General features: G+C 35.2%; 2 protein-coding genes across 3 annotated transcripts in view; one reads left to right on the top strand and one right to left on the bottom strand.

Moving 5' to 3' along the window:
• Positions 1-649: 649 nt before the first annotated feature.
• LOC140063562 (calcium-regulated heat-stable protein 1-like) lies at positions 650-8846 on the top strand. Of its 2 annotated transcripts, XR_011847636.1 has the most exons (5): positions 650-736; positions 1559-1672; positions 2281-2406; positions 5897-8749; positions 8787-8838. XR_011847636.1 is itself a non-coding variant. In XM_072109940.1 (4 exons), exons 2-4 carry the CDS (start codon positions 1569-1571, stop codon positions 6054-6056), a joined length of 390 nt encoding a protein of 129 aa, XP_071966041.1. In that variant the 5' UTR covers positions 650-736; positions 1559-1568; the 3' UTR covers positions 6057-8846. The 2 variants fall into 2 exon arrangements, 1 of the variants encoding a protein (XP_071966041.1); XM_072109940.1 differs by having other exon boundaries at positions 5897-8846.
• A 2856-nt stretch (positions 8847-11702) lies between these two features.
• Positions 11703-17371, bottom strand: part of LOC140063561 (uncharacterized) — a 30286-nt gene continuing 24617 nt past the window's right edge. The window contains exons 42-52 of the mRNA XM_072109938.1: positions 17139-17351; positions 16695-16841; positions 16251-16457; positions 15819-16037; positions 15425-15634; positions 13840-13986; positions 13266-13391; positions 13046-13127; positions 12706-12930; positions 12020-12184; positions 11703-11764 (exon numbers count right to left, since the gene is read on the bottom strand). Of these exons, the coding sequence (XP_071966039.1) occupies positions 11716-11764; positions 12020-12184; positions 12706-12930; positions 13046-13127; positions 13266-13391; positions 13840-13986; positions 15425-15634; positions 15819-16037; positions 16251-16457; positions 16695-16841; positions 17139-17351 (1790 nt within the window). The 3' untranslated portion in view covers positions 11703-11715. The remainder of the gene's footprint in view (positions 11765-12019; positions 12185-12705; positions 12931-13045; positions 13128-13265; positions 13392-13839; positions 13987-15424; positions 15635-15818; positions 16038-16250; positions 16458-16694; positions 16842-17138; positions 17352-17371) is intronic.

Raw genomic sequence — 17371 nt, 5'->3', positions numbered from 1 at the left:
CATGAACTTATGTACTAGGACACCATCCTAATCACTACGCGAAATGTCGTAAAAGACGCATGCGCTGCACTGGGCGTTTCATAGAAATCACCGGCGGCTCAACTTGTCGGCGGCCCAACCGGTCATAATCCCTGTACTATAGAGGTATAAAAATAGTATAATTTATGACTCCGTATCTGTACTAAATTTTTGTATTTCACTAAATGTCAAATAAATATATGCTACTACTGTGATTATTACACTTTAGGCCTAGCTTAGAAAATCTACAAAAAATGTATTTCACAATGATCGGGTGGTCGTCGTTTGACAAGGGAGAGAGATGTAAATTAGTTGACAAACACAACGTACATCACGTCGCGAGTTTGGAATCCACTGGTGACGTGATTTTGTGAATATCTCATGAATATTAATGAGCTTCCCTAAGCTGCTGAAAAACAGACTTTCCATGAATTTATCCTAAAATGTATATGAAATTTAATTTTTTTAATTTCTCGTTATTACTTCTTCATTCTGACATGTCTATATTGTTATAATATTTTTTATTTAATAAATAAACGATATTTAAAAACAATTTTAAACCCAGAATCCCCCTTTAAGGCAAATGCCTTCCTAAACGAGTCTCGCACTATTTGGAACTGCTTTTCCAAATGTACGAAGTAGATGATTATTTTTGTATTAAACGAAAAACAAAAACTGAGGCTGTTGAAATAGTCTACAAAACGCTTCATTTATAAAGGTATGTTGAATCTGTGTTGTACTGTGTATACATGCGTTTAAAAGCTACTAAATAACTCATTTGGTACGTGATGAAAAAGCAATTTACATGAATTTAAATATGTTTAGGCTAGGCCTAGCATATATGTGCTACGTACGAGATACGTACGATCGTCTGTTCCCCCTGTTTAGTCTAGCTAGGCCTAGTGCGCTCTATTACTAGCCTACTAGGCCTAGATCTAGTTAGTTTCGTTCTAGGGCCTAGGCTGTATACTAGTATTTGATCCATGATCGGACAAAAATGCCCAGAAGCAGCTCAGCACCATTCTACTTAGCTAAGCTAGGGCCTATTTGTATTAATTATTAAAATTAATTAAAAATGAGTTGGAAAAAAAATCATATAACTGAAATACAGACGTTTTTAGGTTCAAAAAATAACTTTGACTTCCAGTCAAAAACATTTCTCATAATGCAACGCGCTTATTTGGCTACTCTGTAGGCATAATCATAAAACGTCCTTGCGATCTGTTTGGAAACACCACCTCATCCGTGACGAGTTGTAAACAATCCTAGCATCATGCATAATGACTAATGTATACTCATGGTTTGAATCTTTGTTTACTTTCGCTCGGGACGATTATCCAGACGAAATGTAATCAAATTAATTTAGCTGTTAATTACGTAAAATTGTTGTTTTGGCTCGAATTTTCGACTTAAGGTGAAAAACTTTAATATTACTTTGATATGGCCAATTTAAATTTAGAATATTTTGACCTTCATTTATACATCTTTAATTAATTGAATTAAAAAATACAAATTTATAAACCTACTTTTTATACTGTAGTTGATTAATCATGGCAGAATCACCATCAAAATCTCCTAATAAAGTCTTAAGAAGTCCAGTGCAATTCCTGATGCCAAGTCCAATCATTACAAGACGCACAAGAACTCATTCCACGTAAGTTATTTAATGATGTATGACAAGACATCACAATAAAAAATAAGTTGTCTTTAAAAAAAATTTTTTTATTTTATTCAATCGAAAACTAACAGGTTAAACAAAGCCAGGACTGTTTATAGCACCTTGATTGGTCCTAACATTGATCATGTGCTTCTCTCGTCCAGTGCCACCTTGACCAGGGGGAAGGCATAGGCCAATACGAGGCAGATACTAGATGCAGAAGCTGCCATAAGAGTCAGCAATGCTGATTTCAAATGCCTAACGGGACCCCATCTCCATATACAGCACCCGGTATTCCCATTCCCTCTAACCAGGCCCAACATTGCTTAACTTCGGTGATCATGCGAGAACCGGTGTTTCAACGTGGTAAAGCCGTATTCAAATTAATTTCTATCAACAAGAGGAAACTATGCCAGTCCAACACATTAGAGAAATTCAAATTATATTACAAAATCCCTAGAGATATCATTAATCGATTGGTAAGCAGTCCAAAAACAAAATTCATTCGAATGAATAAAGTTCTTGTTTGACAATAAAGATCAACCAGACATTGCACAAGGTTGTTAAATTATAAAAAAAATTGTTTGTAATTTTTGTAATTGAAGATCACGAGCAGCATCAAATAATCCGGTGAAGACGGGAGTTATCAAAGAATTCTGCAAGCACAAAGGTCACGGATTTATCATTCCAGATGGAGATAGCAGTACAACGTTATTTGTACATGTATCTGAGTAAGTGAATCCTTGTCATTTGATTGGTTGATTTCATATTATCATATGCGTTATTTTCTCCCATTTCTACAATTGACAGGTAGTATTGCACGATTAGCCTTTTGTAAACAATATTGTTCGTCACGGAAGGGAATAATGCCGCTGCGTGGTAGAAAAACCAACCTGTAATGTGCGACATCTATAAGTGCTTGACTCTAACGCCCGTATTCTTAAACCAGACTTTAGTCGTAGTTCGAAGTTCGACTTCAAAAAGTCGTAGTTTGAGCTATTACTTCAAATTTGATTCATAAACGAAGTAGTAAAAGTTTACAGTTTTTAGTTGAGTTACACACGGCTGGGTAACAAAGGCTATACATTGGCCAATGACAAGAGAGTATTTGAAGGGCAGACAAATTTTGTGCACTTTTCATTTTCTTACAAAACTTTTTATGCATTAGGACTATATACATGAAAAATTATTTTAATTGTTAATTATTAGAACAAGATCAGTATTAATTTAAGTACTTTTGATTAACAACAAACAAAATGTTCAAAATCTATTTAGGAACCATGGCGGTACGGTAACTTGCATATTTTCTGGGCCTCAAAAAAAGTATGATCGCAACGAACCACACACTTCATAGCGTAACAAGAAACCGCTAGGCCCCCTAAACATCCCATCGCGTGGTGAATTTCCGTATCTCCCATTGTCGCTATGGCATAACGTAGTTGAAGTCGGACTTGCACGAAAAAAAATAATGTAATTTGTATACGGTTGTAAATAAAAATGATTTTTATTATTATAACATATACCAATGTATATTTAATTAAGCTTATATAAAAGTAGATATTTCATTCTTCAATATCTGGCCAATATTACAACTCAATGACATTTTTTATAAACCTTGTTTAAATACCATTTAGCCTGCCCCCTCGAGGACTAAAAAAATCAATCAAAATCCGTCTCGATTTAGTGGAGGTTGGCCTGATTTAGTTGGCGTTTTAGTTGAAGTTCGGTTTATGAATTAAAATGACGTCATTTTAAAAGTTTTACCTCGAACTACGACTAATATAAAGTCTGGTTTAAGAATACAGGCATAAGGCCAAGTACCTTTTATATTAAATTCAAATGGAAGCGTCTGATTAAATTGAATACAAATTTACTTTAAAACAATTTAGGACAGTTCTTTCAATATACTCTTTTTGTATTTGTACTACTTAACAAACATTAGTAGTTACAATACATCACATTATATTTGGAAGACTGCTCACAGCTGCTGCAGTGCAACACATTACAACAATTAATTGTTTACAGTGGTTGGTTACAGTGGTTGGTTACAGTGGTTGTTTACAGTGGTTGGTTACAGTGGTTGGTTACAGTGGTTGTTTACAGTGGTTGGTTACAGTGGTTGGTTACAGTGGTTGGTTACAGTGGTTGTTTACAGTGGTTGGTTACAGTGGTTGGTTACAGTGGTTGGTTACAGTGGTTGTTTACAGTGGTTGTTTACAGTGGTTGTTTACAGTGGTTGGTTACAGTGGTTGGTTACAGTGGTTGGTTACAGTGGTTGGTTACAGTGGTTGGTTACAGTGGTTGGTTACAGTGGTTGGTTACAGTGGTTGGTTACAGTGGTTGTTTACAGTGGTTGGTTACAGTGGTTGGTTACAGTGGTTGGTTACAGTGGTTGTTTACAGTGGTTGGTTACAGTGGTTGGTTACAGTGGTTGTTTACAGTGGTTGGTTACAGTGGTTGGTTACAGTGGTTGTTTACAGTGGTTGGTTACAGTGGTTGGTTACAGTGGTTGTTTACAGTGGTTGGTTACAGTGGTTGGTTACAGTGGTTGGTTACAGTGGTTGTTTACAGTGGTTGGTTACAGTGGTTGGTTACAGTGGTTGTTTACAGTGGTTGTTTACAGTGGTTGGTTACAGTGGTTGGTTACAGTGGTTGGTTACAGTGGTTGGTTACAGTGGTTGGTTACAGTGGTTGGTTACAGTGGTTGGTTACAGTGGTTGGTTACAGTGGTTGGTTACAGTGGTTGGTTACAGTGGTTGGTTATAGGTGTTGCAGAGGTTTAGAATGTATTGTAAACAAGAGGTCAATAGGTTAATAAATATTAGATAATACTTAGGATTTAAAAACTTAATAATCCAAGACCTATGTTTCTTTTTTTTATCGTGTGTTTGGATTCTTCTCCTATTGATAATACATAAACTGTTAATGCTACAGTGCATGTTAAATACACACAAATCTAAATACCATTTCATTATACAGTACTGGTGTAACCACAAATCTAAATACCATTTCATTATACAGTACTGGTGCAACCACAAATCTAATACCATTTCATTATACAGTACTGGTGCAACCACAAATCTAATACCATTTCATTATACAGTACTGGTGCAACCACAAATCTAAATACCATTTCATTATACAGTACTGTGTAACCACAAATCTAAATACCATTTCATTATACAGTACTGGTGCAACCACAAATCTAAATATTATTTCATTATACAGTACTGGTGTAACCACAAATCTAAATACCATTTCATTATACAGTACTGGTGTAACCACAAATCTAAATACCATTTCATTATACAGTACTGGTGTAACCACAAATCTAAATACCATTTCATTATACAGTACTGTGCAACCACAAATCTAAATATCATTTCATTATACAGCACTGGTGCAACCACAAATCTAAATACCATTTCATTATACAGTACTGGTGTATTACCACAAATCTAAATACCATTTCATTATACAGTACTGGTGTAACCACAAATCTAAATACCATTTCATTATACAGTACTGGTGTAACCACAAATCTAAATACCATTTCATTATACAGTACTGTGTAACCACAAATCTAAATACCATTTCATTATACAGTACTGGTGTAACCACAAATCTAAATACCATTTCATTATACAGTACTGGTGCAACCACAAATCTAAATACCATTTCATTATACAGTACTGGTGCAACCACAAATCTAAATACCATTTCATTATACAGTACTGGTGTAACCACAAATCTAAATATCATTTCATTATACAGTACTGTGTAACCACAAATCTAAATACCATATCATTATACAGTACTGGTGCAACCACAAATCTAAATACCATTTCATTATACAGTACTGGTGCAACCACAAATCTAAATACCATTTTATTATACAGTACTGTGTAACCACAAATCTAAATACCATTTCATTATACAGTACTGGTGTAACCACAAATCTAAATACCATTTCATTATACAGTACTGGTGCAACCACAAATCTAAATACCATTTCATTATACAGTACTGTGCAACCACAAATCTAAATACCATTTCATTATACAGTACTGTGTAACCACAAATCTAAATACCATTTCATTATACAGTACTGGTGCAACCACAAATCTAAATACCATTTCATTATACAGTACTGTGCAACCACAAATTTCCATTTTATTACCATTATGGTATTATTATACAATATTTATTTTTCTTTTACAGTGTCGAGGGAGAATATGTACCATGTACCGGTGACCATGTAACTTACAAGGAATGTCTAGTTCCACCAAAAAAGATTAAAATTCAAGCAGTAGAGGTAATAATTACCCACTTAGCACCAGGGCTTAAGCATCATCGTTGGGAGGATCCAGAAGATGATTAGACTTTAATCCCTTTAGGGGATCTAATTATAGAAGGTCTTGATCTTCCAAATACCTACGGCCTGAATGAACAACTTTCCTAATCAAAGTGATTCTAATTAGGAAAAACAAAACTACTCAAATGGATTCTAAGTCTTCTTAGATTCAATTAACTTTGTATACTGGCCCCTCATTCTTTATACTCAAGAGGGTATGCAAAAACGAAATAAATAAAAGGGAACTAACCATTGTGGAAAATGTGGTTTTTGATTGGATGAAGACCTCTACTATACCATGTGAGGTTTGATATAGGCATGACTTTCCAAGCCATTGTAGCTCTGCCAGCCTTACTCAAATATCTGTAAATGTGATACAAATTGTTTACCTCCGCCAAGGAGGTATATGTAATCGGTATACAGTAGCATTTGTTTGTTTGTTTTTTAGCAGGATTACTCAAAAAGTAATTACAAGATCTTCACCAAAATGAACATACAGATAGATATGTGGTCAAGGACCATTCCATTAAATTTTGGGACCATGGTCCCAATTCTGGACCACTTTTTAGTATACTTTTCAGACCTGCTAGTGTTAAAAGATAGGACAGAATTTTTTAAAAGCCGGCGAGCAGTCTTAAAGTAACATGTAAACTGAAATTGCATTTTCTCGAGAACTACTTATCCAAAAAAATTCATTTTTGTACAAGAGACAAAAGTTATAATTTGTGATTTCTAATTTTAAAACATAATTTGATTTAATGTGCACCTTTTTTTATACGAGTAGTTTAAAAATCCTATTTACTTTCAAATTCCCTCGTTTGATTTTTGTGTTGCTGTTCTATTGTTAGTCAATAAAGCTATTGTTAATTGAAAGGCTTGTTACATACCATTACACCATACACATGCTTGTAGTGAAATTAGCCTAAATAACAAACAGCATTAAAACACACACAAATATTATATTTTCCCGGAGAAATCTTATGTAGGAGAATTTTACACTAGGCGGAGGTATGCACTCTCGAAGTGGCTTTCTAGTTCTAAATGTTTTCCATTTTATTAAGTTTCCTTCACTATATTATTATAAATGATTTTATAAGTTTGACTAAATGGCTGCCGCACAAAAATATTGCTTGCTGAATTTCTAATTCAATTTCAAACTGGTTTAGATTTTATATATCCAAGGAAATTATTTTAATAATGCAAAAACTATCTTATACACCCTTGGAATTAAAGATGTATTGTCCCCCAAAAATGAAGATTAATTAAATCAGACTTGAATGAATATGTTATTTTGTAGTTTTAATAAAGTTAATCACTTCCATAAAAAATAATGTTTTCACTAATAAAATGACAAAATAAATGGTTAAATTCAACCAAAAATCCATTGGCTGGCAGCCAATTTGACCATTTTTTGCTTTAAATTACATTTTTTCAGGAAAATACATTTTTTTTCCCATCCAATTTTTGGTCAAAGTGGATAACCATTTGTTACATTAAAATGGAATTGAACCAAAAATTTGTAAGAATTATTTTTTCAGGGGGACAATACATCTTTAAGAAATTAAAATTTTAAAGCCATTGAAAAGGTCAGGACCATTTATACAGAGCTAAATAATTATTTAAAAAACTCATGATTAGGTTGCAATGTGCTATGAAAAGCAAGATGGTGTGCTAAGAAGCTAGAATTTAGGAATCAATAAGTTGGGGGCGCAGGAGGTTATAAAAAAATATGTAAGCAGTGCGGCGCATACTTATATGTGAACTTTGATGTGGAAACAAATCCTAATCGCATTGCGTTTATTTTATAAACCACTAATAAGAGTACCATAATTATTCAAATAAACACCATAGGGCATTTATTGGAGGGAGGCGTTTATTTTTATTACTATGGTAGTATGTATAATCAAATAAATTCTCCCTAAATATGAAAAAATAGAAACAGAATATCAAAATACCTTGGTCAATTGTAGATCATGTATTAAGTCAATGAATTCTACTACAAATATAAATGTGTTACAATACAATACTGTGTGCATGTGGTGGGGCGTTTATTTGAGAGAAAAAAATTCGTCCCCGGGATGTTTATTTGATGCGGGGTGGCATTTATTTGAATAAATACGGTATATATTTGTGCAAGTACTGAAAAGATTGCCAACTTGATAACCAACAACATCAATAAGTGCAACAGTAAAATAAACACTTTATTGAAGTAATTACTGCACTAAAACTTTAATGTTAAGTGCAGGAGGACTTAATTGATCACTTTACAATATGATGAGTAGATGATTCAATAACCAAAAAGTAATTTCCTTTGATGTATTTTATAAATGATTTACCGCTTAAATTGATTTTGAAATATCGGGACTTAATAATTTGTACTGTATAATCAATGTGCTTGTAATGTAAGGTAGTTTTTGTAAACTGTTTTGTAATTAGTTTGTTTATGAATGTGCTGGATTTTAATCAATTTACCAAATAATGAATTTGAGCTTATGAAAGAATATGGTTTATTTTTAATGCTGTTAATTATGAAATAATGTAGCATGTCATCGTTTCCTGGTACAGACCCACACATTAAAGAAATGGAGTAATCACATTAATATGTTAGAATTTACTACTGCCATTTAAATTTGCCGATCCAATCTGTGTTCTAATTATGATACTACTACATATCAATTTATTTTATTATTAATTTGCAATAAGGGAATTTATTATTTTAGGTAACGCTACAATCTGAATTTACAGACTAAAGATCAGGTATATTAACATCTGATTTATGAATTTACTTGAAATAAAAATAACTGCAACAATGAATGTTTATTGAGGTTTTTTTTCTGTTGTTCCTTGGACACTTTTTACAAGTCATTACTAGAAGTGTACATACCGGTATGTATGATAAAGTTAATATAAATATATGTGCTGCTTCATTATTAGTTGTGTAAAAAAGTGTACCGTAATGCAAATCCAACCCATCAGCTAAAAAGATACTGGTACAGTATATGAAATTTCAAGCCATGCACAACTATAGTATTAGACTTGCCCCAAGTCTGTATTATCTTTTTTTTTTTATTTATTTGTTTTTATTTCGACCGCGATTTTTGTCTGAAAATACAGACTTGTGAAACACGTATAGAAATCGATTTGCAGACCGCAAACATCCGATAAAAATGACGTAGTTGATCATACCGTATTTGGCTATATGGGGCGGGCGGTATGTAAATATGGATTTCGAATCAACCAATGATCATTTTGTTTCAAAATGAAAAAGATCGAGTACGTACAGTGCTGAATGTACGATCGAGACTGTTGAAATATAAAATCGTAATGCCAAGTTGTTTTGTTTATTAATTGTTTAGTCCTTGGCCTAGGCCTCTTTCGTAGGTCCTACTCAATTCGCACGTATGACCTGCCAAATAAAACGCCAATAAAGTAGGCCTACATACCACCACCGGCGGCACACAACAACAGGGCTACACCACCACACAGAACAGGACAGGGTCTGGGTGGGAATTAAATCAAAATTATCTCCGCGTAATAAATGATCCATTCAATGTTTGATTTGCGGAGAAGCTAGCCTATCATATCACGAGTTTTCATGTTCTTGGGAAAAATCCCATCTAATGTTTACCAGACTACTAGGCATATAAAATTATGTCTAGCCTTCAGAAACTTTCATAAATGTACCCAAGTACACGTTGTCTAAACGTAACATAGCGCATGCGCATCATCTTAGTTGTTGAGTCTTTGAAATTCTGAAATATGAATATTAAAACGGTATACGAGTGAGTAGCCAATCGCATGCAGCTGAAACTAGTCAACCGGATAATCGTATGCACCAAGAATTCTTGGTGTCAAACCACGTGACTTGTGCGTGTTTCCCCAGACGGAGTATCCAAAATCAAGTAGTATACGTATGAAACGCCATATGTGCCAAAATATTAATCTTTTTACTAATATTAAGACAAAACTCCGTCTGGAACCCAGACTACTATAGTATGTATGCAGTGTGTGTTTTGCCATGTTATAAAAGGGTACAAACAGCTTGTGTCTATAGTATGACTCGAGGAAACGCAACAATCGGACAATAATTAATAAATCTGTTATTCCGCCCATAACACCATCATCTGTATCACCATTATATTATATAAAGTATAGCCAACATCAAAGTAACAACCATCTTTATGTCCATTGCATTTTCTTTTTATTATCATTATGTACTTTACAATTTCAGACAATTATTAGTACAAATTAAACAGCATAGTGAAAAGTATTAACAATTCTTAAGTAATGATAACTACTGAGTACTACAGCCAATCTCAGTTGTTGAGTTCAATAAAAGAAACTAGAACAAAAACCTAAGCTAAATATATGTCAAAGTGCATGTCAGAGGTCAACAGATACAGAATAGTAGTACTGACGTATTAGCAGACAATTTCCATTTTCTGAAAATTTAAGAATAAAAATAAATGTTAATGAACTGGAAAAAACACGAATGTTAGTGTTGGTATGTATCTCTCTGTTCACACTGAGCCAGAGAAAACTTAGGGAGACTTTCCACTTCACTACATACATCTTGTATGAAATTCTGAATTAGTTAGTGTGGACAGTTCTTTTCTAAGCTCTGTCTACACTATCAAACTATTTTCCCCCAAAAAACAGTGATGTACTCAAGAATGGAACTAATATACAGGTATAACATCACCATGTCCATATATGGGCACATAACATTTTTTTTTGTCACATAATGTTTGATAGTGTAGACAGAGACACATTACACACATTTTGAACAAGAATTTGTGCTTAGTGTGAACACAGCTTTGGAAATAATACTACACCAAACCATAACACCAACCACTGATTGCTTAGGCTTAGTCTTAGGGCGCGTTTATACAACACGCTATTACACGCATATTCTACACGCCTACGAAAAGTGTGTTGTATAACAACAAAGAGATTCCGTGTAATGAGATTTTAATTGCAAAAAAGGCTACTTGGCTGAATCCTAAAATTTGGTGGATTCCCGGTCGCCGTTACCGTGTTGGAAGTGTCCTCAGGGTATATTTTGACCTCTCGTTAAAACAGGTCGTAATATCAATCATGTCATGCGACATTGCTAACAAGATTGGGCCCATTTATTGCTGCTTCGCTGCCAGCAATCATCCTCCTACCACGTCTTACGCCTAGCCTAGTGGGGCCAACTCGTAGTGGTAGTAGGCCTCTCTATCGTTTCCCACTCCAAACAGAATAAAAAATAACATCGCAAAAATGGCATCTTCTTCCATAGTGTATAGATGAAACAATGAAACCCTTAAAATAACTTTTATTAATTTAAATGAACCGAGAACAAAATAAGCAACAATGCAAACGTGAACAAATACAATAATGAAAATGGTAAAAACCGCGCGAATACATCGGACAGCGAGGAGGCGACGATGATTGTTGACAACTCAGCCAATTCAAGCGCGATCAACGATTTGACCTTTTATCCTAGCATGCACTGCATGTTGATGAAACTTCCGGTACAACACGGTATCGTGATTTCTAGTATAACAGCAAACGTTAAGGTGGGTTGACCTCGGTCCGAACAACATGCTAAAAATTAAAGCCGTGTTCAAATTTAGGGTGTTGTATAAACACGACCTTAGTGTTATAAAGGGGTGTTCGGATTCTTACTATTTTGAATTGTTTACTGACAATTCCTGGATGAGCAGATAGCTTCCCCATCGGTACAAGTGCTGAAAGAGAAGAAGTAAAGACAAATTAATATGGCAGCTATTGTGGCTCAGTAAACTGGTTTTTTATTTATCATATTTTGGTCAGTTTATCGATTAATTTTTATTGGTTCATTTTTGGTCTAAAAATTGATCAGGCCAAACAATTTGACATTTTCTCTATCAAATGGTGAGAATTTTTGTAAAGGCTTACTTGCGTAAAGATTACTAGATAACCTATATATGTATGAATAGGACATGAAAAAATATTGTAATTACCATTCGGTGCAACCAATATTGAAGGTGGATAAATGATCAAACACCATATCGCCGATAGTACAATCTCTGTAACCGATGGTTGTTACTACTGGTACATTAGTTGTTGCGATGGTTGTGGTATCACAGTTCCTTGTTGAGCATACCCATTGGTAATTGATACAAGTACTGAAAAAAAGATGAAGAAATTTGTTATACCGTAATATATTAAATTACTTATTAGGGCATGTGGCGCAGTGTGTTGCATGTTGGATTACTGATTATGAGATCGTGGTTCGAATCCAGCTCTCATCGCATTGCTTGTATCCTTCGGGTAGACACTTTACTTACATTTGCCTTTCTCCACCTAATTGTATAAAATGATTACTTACTAGCTGCATTATGGGAGTATATGTTTCCCAAAAAATGACCCGAGTAATAATGTAAGAGCATGATTATCCATGAAAAAGTGTTCTATAGAAATGTGGTAATTATTATTATTACTCTGATATGGCCTCTTTGAAATTCAGTAATTATACAGCAGGCTTACTACCAGTGGTGTAACAGCTATGAGCACTCTAAATCCAGAAACTACAGAGTAACACCCAGAGGAAAAAACAGGCATTAAAACATGTCGAAAAATGCTAAAAGGGCCACTAGGGGCCTCTGCATTGCACCACAGTGTACTACACAAAATCACATAAATTTACCATGTTCTGCAATCCCACGAGTGAACTTGTCCACTGTTGTAGGAAATGCCTTCATGTTGACATACATGTGGTTCTAGGGTGGTTCGTGGCATATTCTGGGATGATGGCATCTCTTTGCTTGGTGTCACAGTTTGTGTTGGTAGTGGCTCAGTGGTGGTAGTTATTTGGCCTTCTTCTTCACACTCCATGGTGTACTCACACATCCAACTTCCAGAGGTACATGTGCTAATGGGAAAAAGTACAAAACAATGGTGGTGTGGTAGGCCTACTAATTCGGTAAAATGTACATTCATGTTTTTCTTGCATACTTCACATACATAAGTAATTAAATAATTCATACCATGATTGGCATCCATTTTGCGTTGGTTTCTTAATCACCTTCTCTCCTGGATTGTAGAATTGACCACGGGCTTCACACATATCTAGAAAAAAAATATATCACTGAATGAAACAACTTAAATAAAAATATGTATACACTGGCCCTCTCTCCCTACACCTTTCCTCCATGCACCCTTACTCCCTTCAATCCTTCTTAGATCTAAGAGGTTACTGGTTCATACCTGGATAACTGCGGCAGTCTGGAATGGAGAAATATTGTCGAGTGCCGTCAACCTCAGCACCAGATGGTCTGGTACAATAACAGTAAACAACAAAGTTACCAATCTTTTTACATGATAGTGGATCATCTGTATAAATAATACAAATCAAAAGATATTATACTCAGCTACTTTTTACAGTGTTAAAAATTCTATTTAAAAAAAACAATACTGTATAAAACTCTAATAATCACAAAAATAAAACATAGTTTTTTTAAATTTTTTTTATTTAATACTCATCCAACAGTGAGTAGCTTGCCAATTACAGTATGGATAAACTATTTAATAATTTATCGTGCTTATAAACCAAGTCTCCAGGGAATGGAGTTGCGCAAGAGTTAAAACTCTGGCACTAGTGTAGGTCAGGATTGAACCCCATACTTGGGATTGGATGTTAACCACCAAAGCTACAGCTCTATACTCTATGTATCAATTGAAAAGTATTAGGTGGTCTGATTTTGTGGGTTTCACTTATAATAGCAAAAACTCTTAAAACTAGCTACCTAGCTAGCCTTAACTGTATTTTGAAAAAACTTACAAAGTCGTCTTGGTGGGATTGGTTCTGCAGTAGGCTCCATAGAAGGTTTTACAACAGAACTTGTTGAGTTCAAAGTATCAGTCCAGTTAGAATATGCTCTTCTTATCGTCGACAACCTCCAATTGTTTAGCATGGTCATGTTGAAAGCTAGAATACAATGATATTAGTATAAATCTGTTAACAAAATGCTACATAATGTTCACATGTACTGTAGCTCTGAAATTCTTATTCAAATCAAATACTAGGTCATTGTCATCATACTGTAGTAAACAGGGATGTCACCAGCATGTCATGAGTGGTGGTCGGCGATCCGGCCCCCCCCCCCCCACCCAAAAAAAAAATTGGGAGAGGGGGGTCCAGCTACTCCGCCAAACCCACGCATTCCATAATAAGGTCGGAAAAAATGCATTACGATGTTTTTTGTGAGGTAACAAGGTGTGCACAATTAAATTAATGACTCAATTTTGACTGACGGAGGACCAAGTTGTAAATTACTCGGAAGCATTTATTAATAAATAATATTAATCGTAATCGTTTTTTCGTGGTGTTTTTTTATCTATTCAACTCGACGGCAAATATAATAGAAATTTCCCACGGTAGAGGCATGATGACACCACACGGTGAACCACAATGAACTAGTAGTAGTATAGGCTTTGGCCAACTTAAAACGTCCAGTTGATCCACAAACGATGTTGATCCACAAACGATGCCGACCCAAAAACGATGCCGACAACAAAAGATCGTTAACATTCTAAATATAGTGTCAATCGTGCGCACAGACCTAGATTTATTTTTTGGCTCATATATGGCAGGCCTGGAAACGTGACGAAGATCGTGTACCTATATTTTGTGTCACATGACATGAAACGCGATACTCTCTACTCTAAATTAACTGTTCCCACCATCACATGTAGCACATGTTTTTTTTTTACTCAAAATTAATTATGGTTTGGGTTACCTACAGAATACTAGGGCCATTTTCATTACACAGTGACATGTCGTAATAATTGAATAGGCCTAAATCTTAACATGGAATATATTAATTTTTTTATGTTTATGTCGGAATATTATATTTATAATTCGCTAAGCCAAGGTAGGATTAAACAATTTAGCGTAAGCCTAGGTCGCCGAAACTAGACTCCACTCCGATATATCGATTCGGCGCACGATGTCGTCTCGTCCGGCTAACTAGCAAAATGTGTCGTCTCCTACTAGGCCTAGCCTTAGGTAGGATTTTTAGGCGGCGCCGATTTTAATTAATGAACAGTACATTGTTAATTTGCATTTTCCATGCGTTTTCTAAAGGCGATGACAATGTTGTTTATTAACCCTACGGACCACCCTACGATCGACGCGTTGATAATTTTAATAACAATACATCGTATCTTAGTAGTAGTAAGTTACAATAGGCTACGATCTACATGCGTAAATATAGTGGTTGTCGGCGTCATGAAAATGGTGGTCGGAAACGGGGCCATCCATAGTGGTGACATCCCTGGTAAAGATGCTTTTGTCTTGTCAGAAAGATCATCCTAAATTGATGCGGACCTGAAGATAAAATGTAATTAGAGTGTGCAATACATACCTTGTGGGTACTGCCAACATGATGGGGTACCTTCAGTAATTGGTGTAACCGTTCCAGTGAGGGCATAACCATTAGGTAATGAGCAATAACACATGCCAGTCTCTCTGTTGCATTGCAGAGCTGTGTAAGTGTTGTCACGGTTACAACTTGGAACAAACATGCCTCGTCTACTGGCATACAGCTGCCTCTTAAAGCAGTCAGTTTTCACAGCTGGTAACAATAATAGAAAATTATTAATTCATTATAAAAGACATAGTAAGTCGATAATGGTTAACATAACATACGTATGTGTAAACGAATTATTGATGTTGAAATTGTGATATACCAATAAGCAATAAGACATTTTGCTTTACTTACTATTACAAGCTATCATTTTTGTAAATGTTATACTTACACCAAGCTTGTCTTTCTGTGCCAAGTTGTGTTGTATTGACACCAGTGATGTTCCACAAAGTGGCATTAAATTGAGAGATATTGAATGGCATGGATGCATTAAAGATGTTGGTGAGGTTGAATAACTCCGTCACGTTAACAGTCTCCAGGTTCATCTCATTCATTGCCTGCATCTCTTCAATCATGAAGGAAGTGCGATTCATATTGACAGGCAGAGTAGCTGCAAATAAAAAGAATTACAAATTAAACCAGAAAAAATGGCAGATTTGGGACATTTCAACAATATAGACACAATGTCAGAAGCGGAGGAAAAATATGCAGGCACTATGGAAGGAGTACAGTCAGAAGGTGCATCATATAAAATGAGCAATCAACACGGCAAGAGGAGTACCTAAGAAAAACGAAAAGCCATAATGCTTATAAAAAAACTTACTATTCCAGTACATTGAGCAATTTGGAAGTCCTTCTTGAGACACCTTTTGGGCAGTTCCCTGAATAGTCACACCCATTCTGTCAACACAGTAGCATATGCCAGACTGTGGTTGACATTGGAGTGGTGAGAAGGTTCCGTTCTTCAGACAAGTTGGTCTGAAAACACCTGGTACAAGGCTAGAGATTACAAGCTGGCGAACGCAAGATGCTGAAAAAAAGAAAACAAACGTATATATTTTTTGTATATATTTTTTGAGTTGTTACATATAGTGACAGGATGTCATTGTACACACATTTGTCCATCAAAATTCAAAGCTTTGTCAAGTTTCCTAGCTAAGGACATGTATTTCACTGTTTTTACATAAATATTTATAAATATATATATATAAATATTATTTTAAATAATGGACCATTTTTATTTGAGATATTACTCTAGTATACTTACGACGCGTAGGTCTGGTAGTGTTGACAGGTAGAGTGTAGTTCAAACTGCTGTTGAATTGTGGGCCAGTCTTTGGACAGTCTGTGTCACAGAAATATGGGAATACCTCGTAAACAGTGGCATTTACCATCATCCTTGGAAGCAATGATACTGGAAAAATAAGTAAGATTGTTTATTGGTTAATGATGCAATAACTATAAATAAGCAAAAATGATATCTAGAACCAAGTACTGTACATTGTAAAACCATGTTTAAAGGCCAACTGAGACAGATATACTTCTAGGTTGGTCCTTATTTGTATGACATTTGATGAAACATATAGTTAGTATAGCTCGATAGTCACAAGAACTGAATATCTGCCTACAAAGGACAGTGAGTATGCTAGCCAAATTAGCATTTTCTAGTTTATATATCGATATACTCTAAATGTTTGAGATTTTGACATACCATTTCTGTACTTATCACACATGTCAGGAGAGCTTGTGGCGCCCATGGTTGTGGTGTTGGCAATAACGGTTCCAGTCTTGTCAACGCAGAAGCACACATCGGTGTTGGTTGGACACTGGTACGGTACATAAGAACCAGTGGAATCACACTTTGGCATGAATACTGTCTTCAGGTCACTGGCAACAATCTTCTGTGTCTCACAAGCTGAAATTTCTGCAATAATAATAAGATAA

Source organism: Antedon mediterranea, chromosome 1 (genome assembly GCF_964355755.1).
Source record: "Antedon mediterranea chromosome 1, ecAntMedi1.1, whole genome shotgun sequence".
In the NCBI taxonomy this organism is placed as follows: Eukaryota; Metazoa; Echinodermata; class Crinoidea; order Comatulida; family Antedonidae; genus Antedon; species Antedon mediterranea.
Note: the sequence above shows the minus strand (reverse complement) of the source record. Positions and strands in the feature narration are given on the sequence as shown.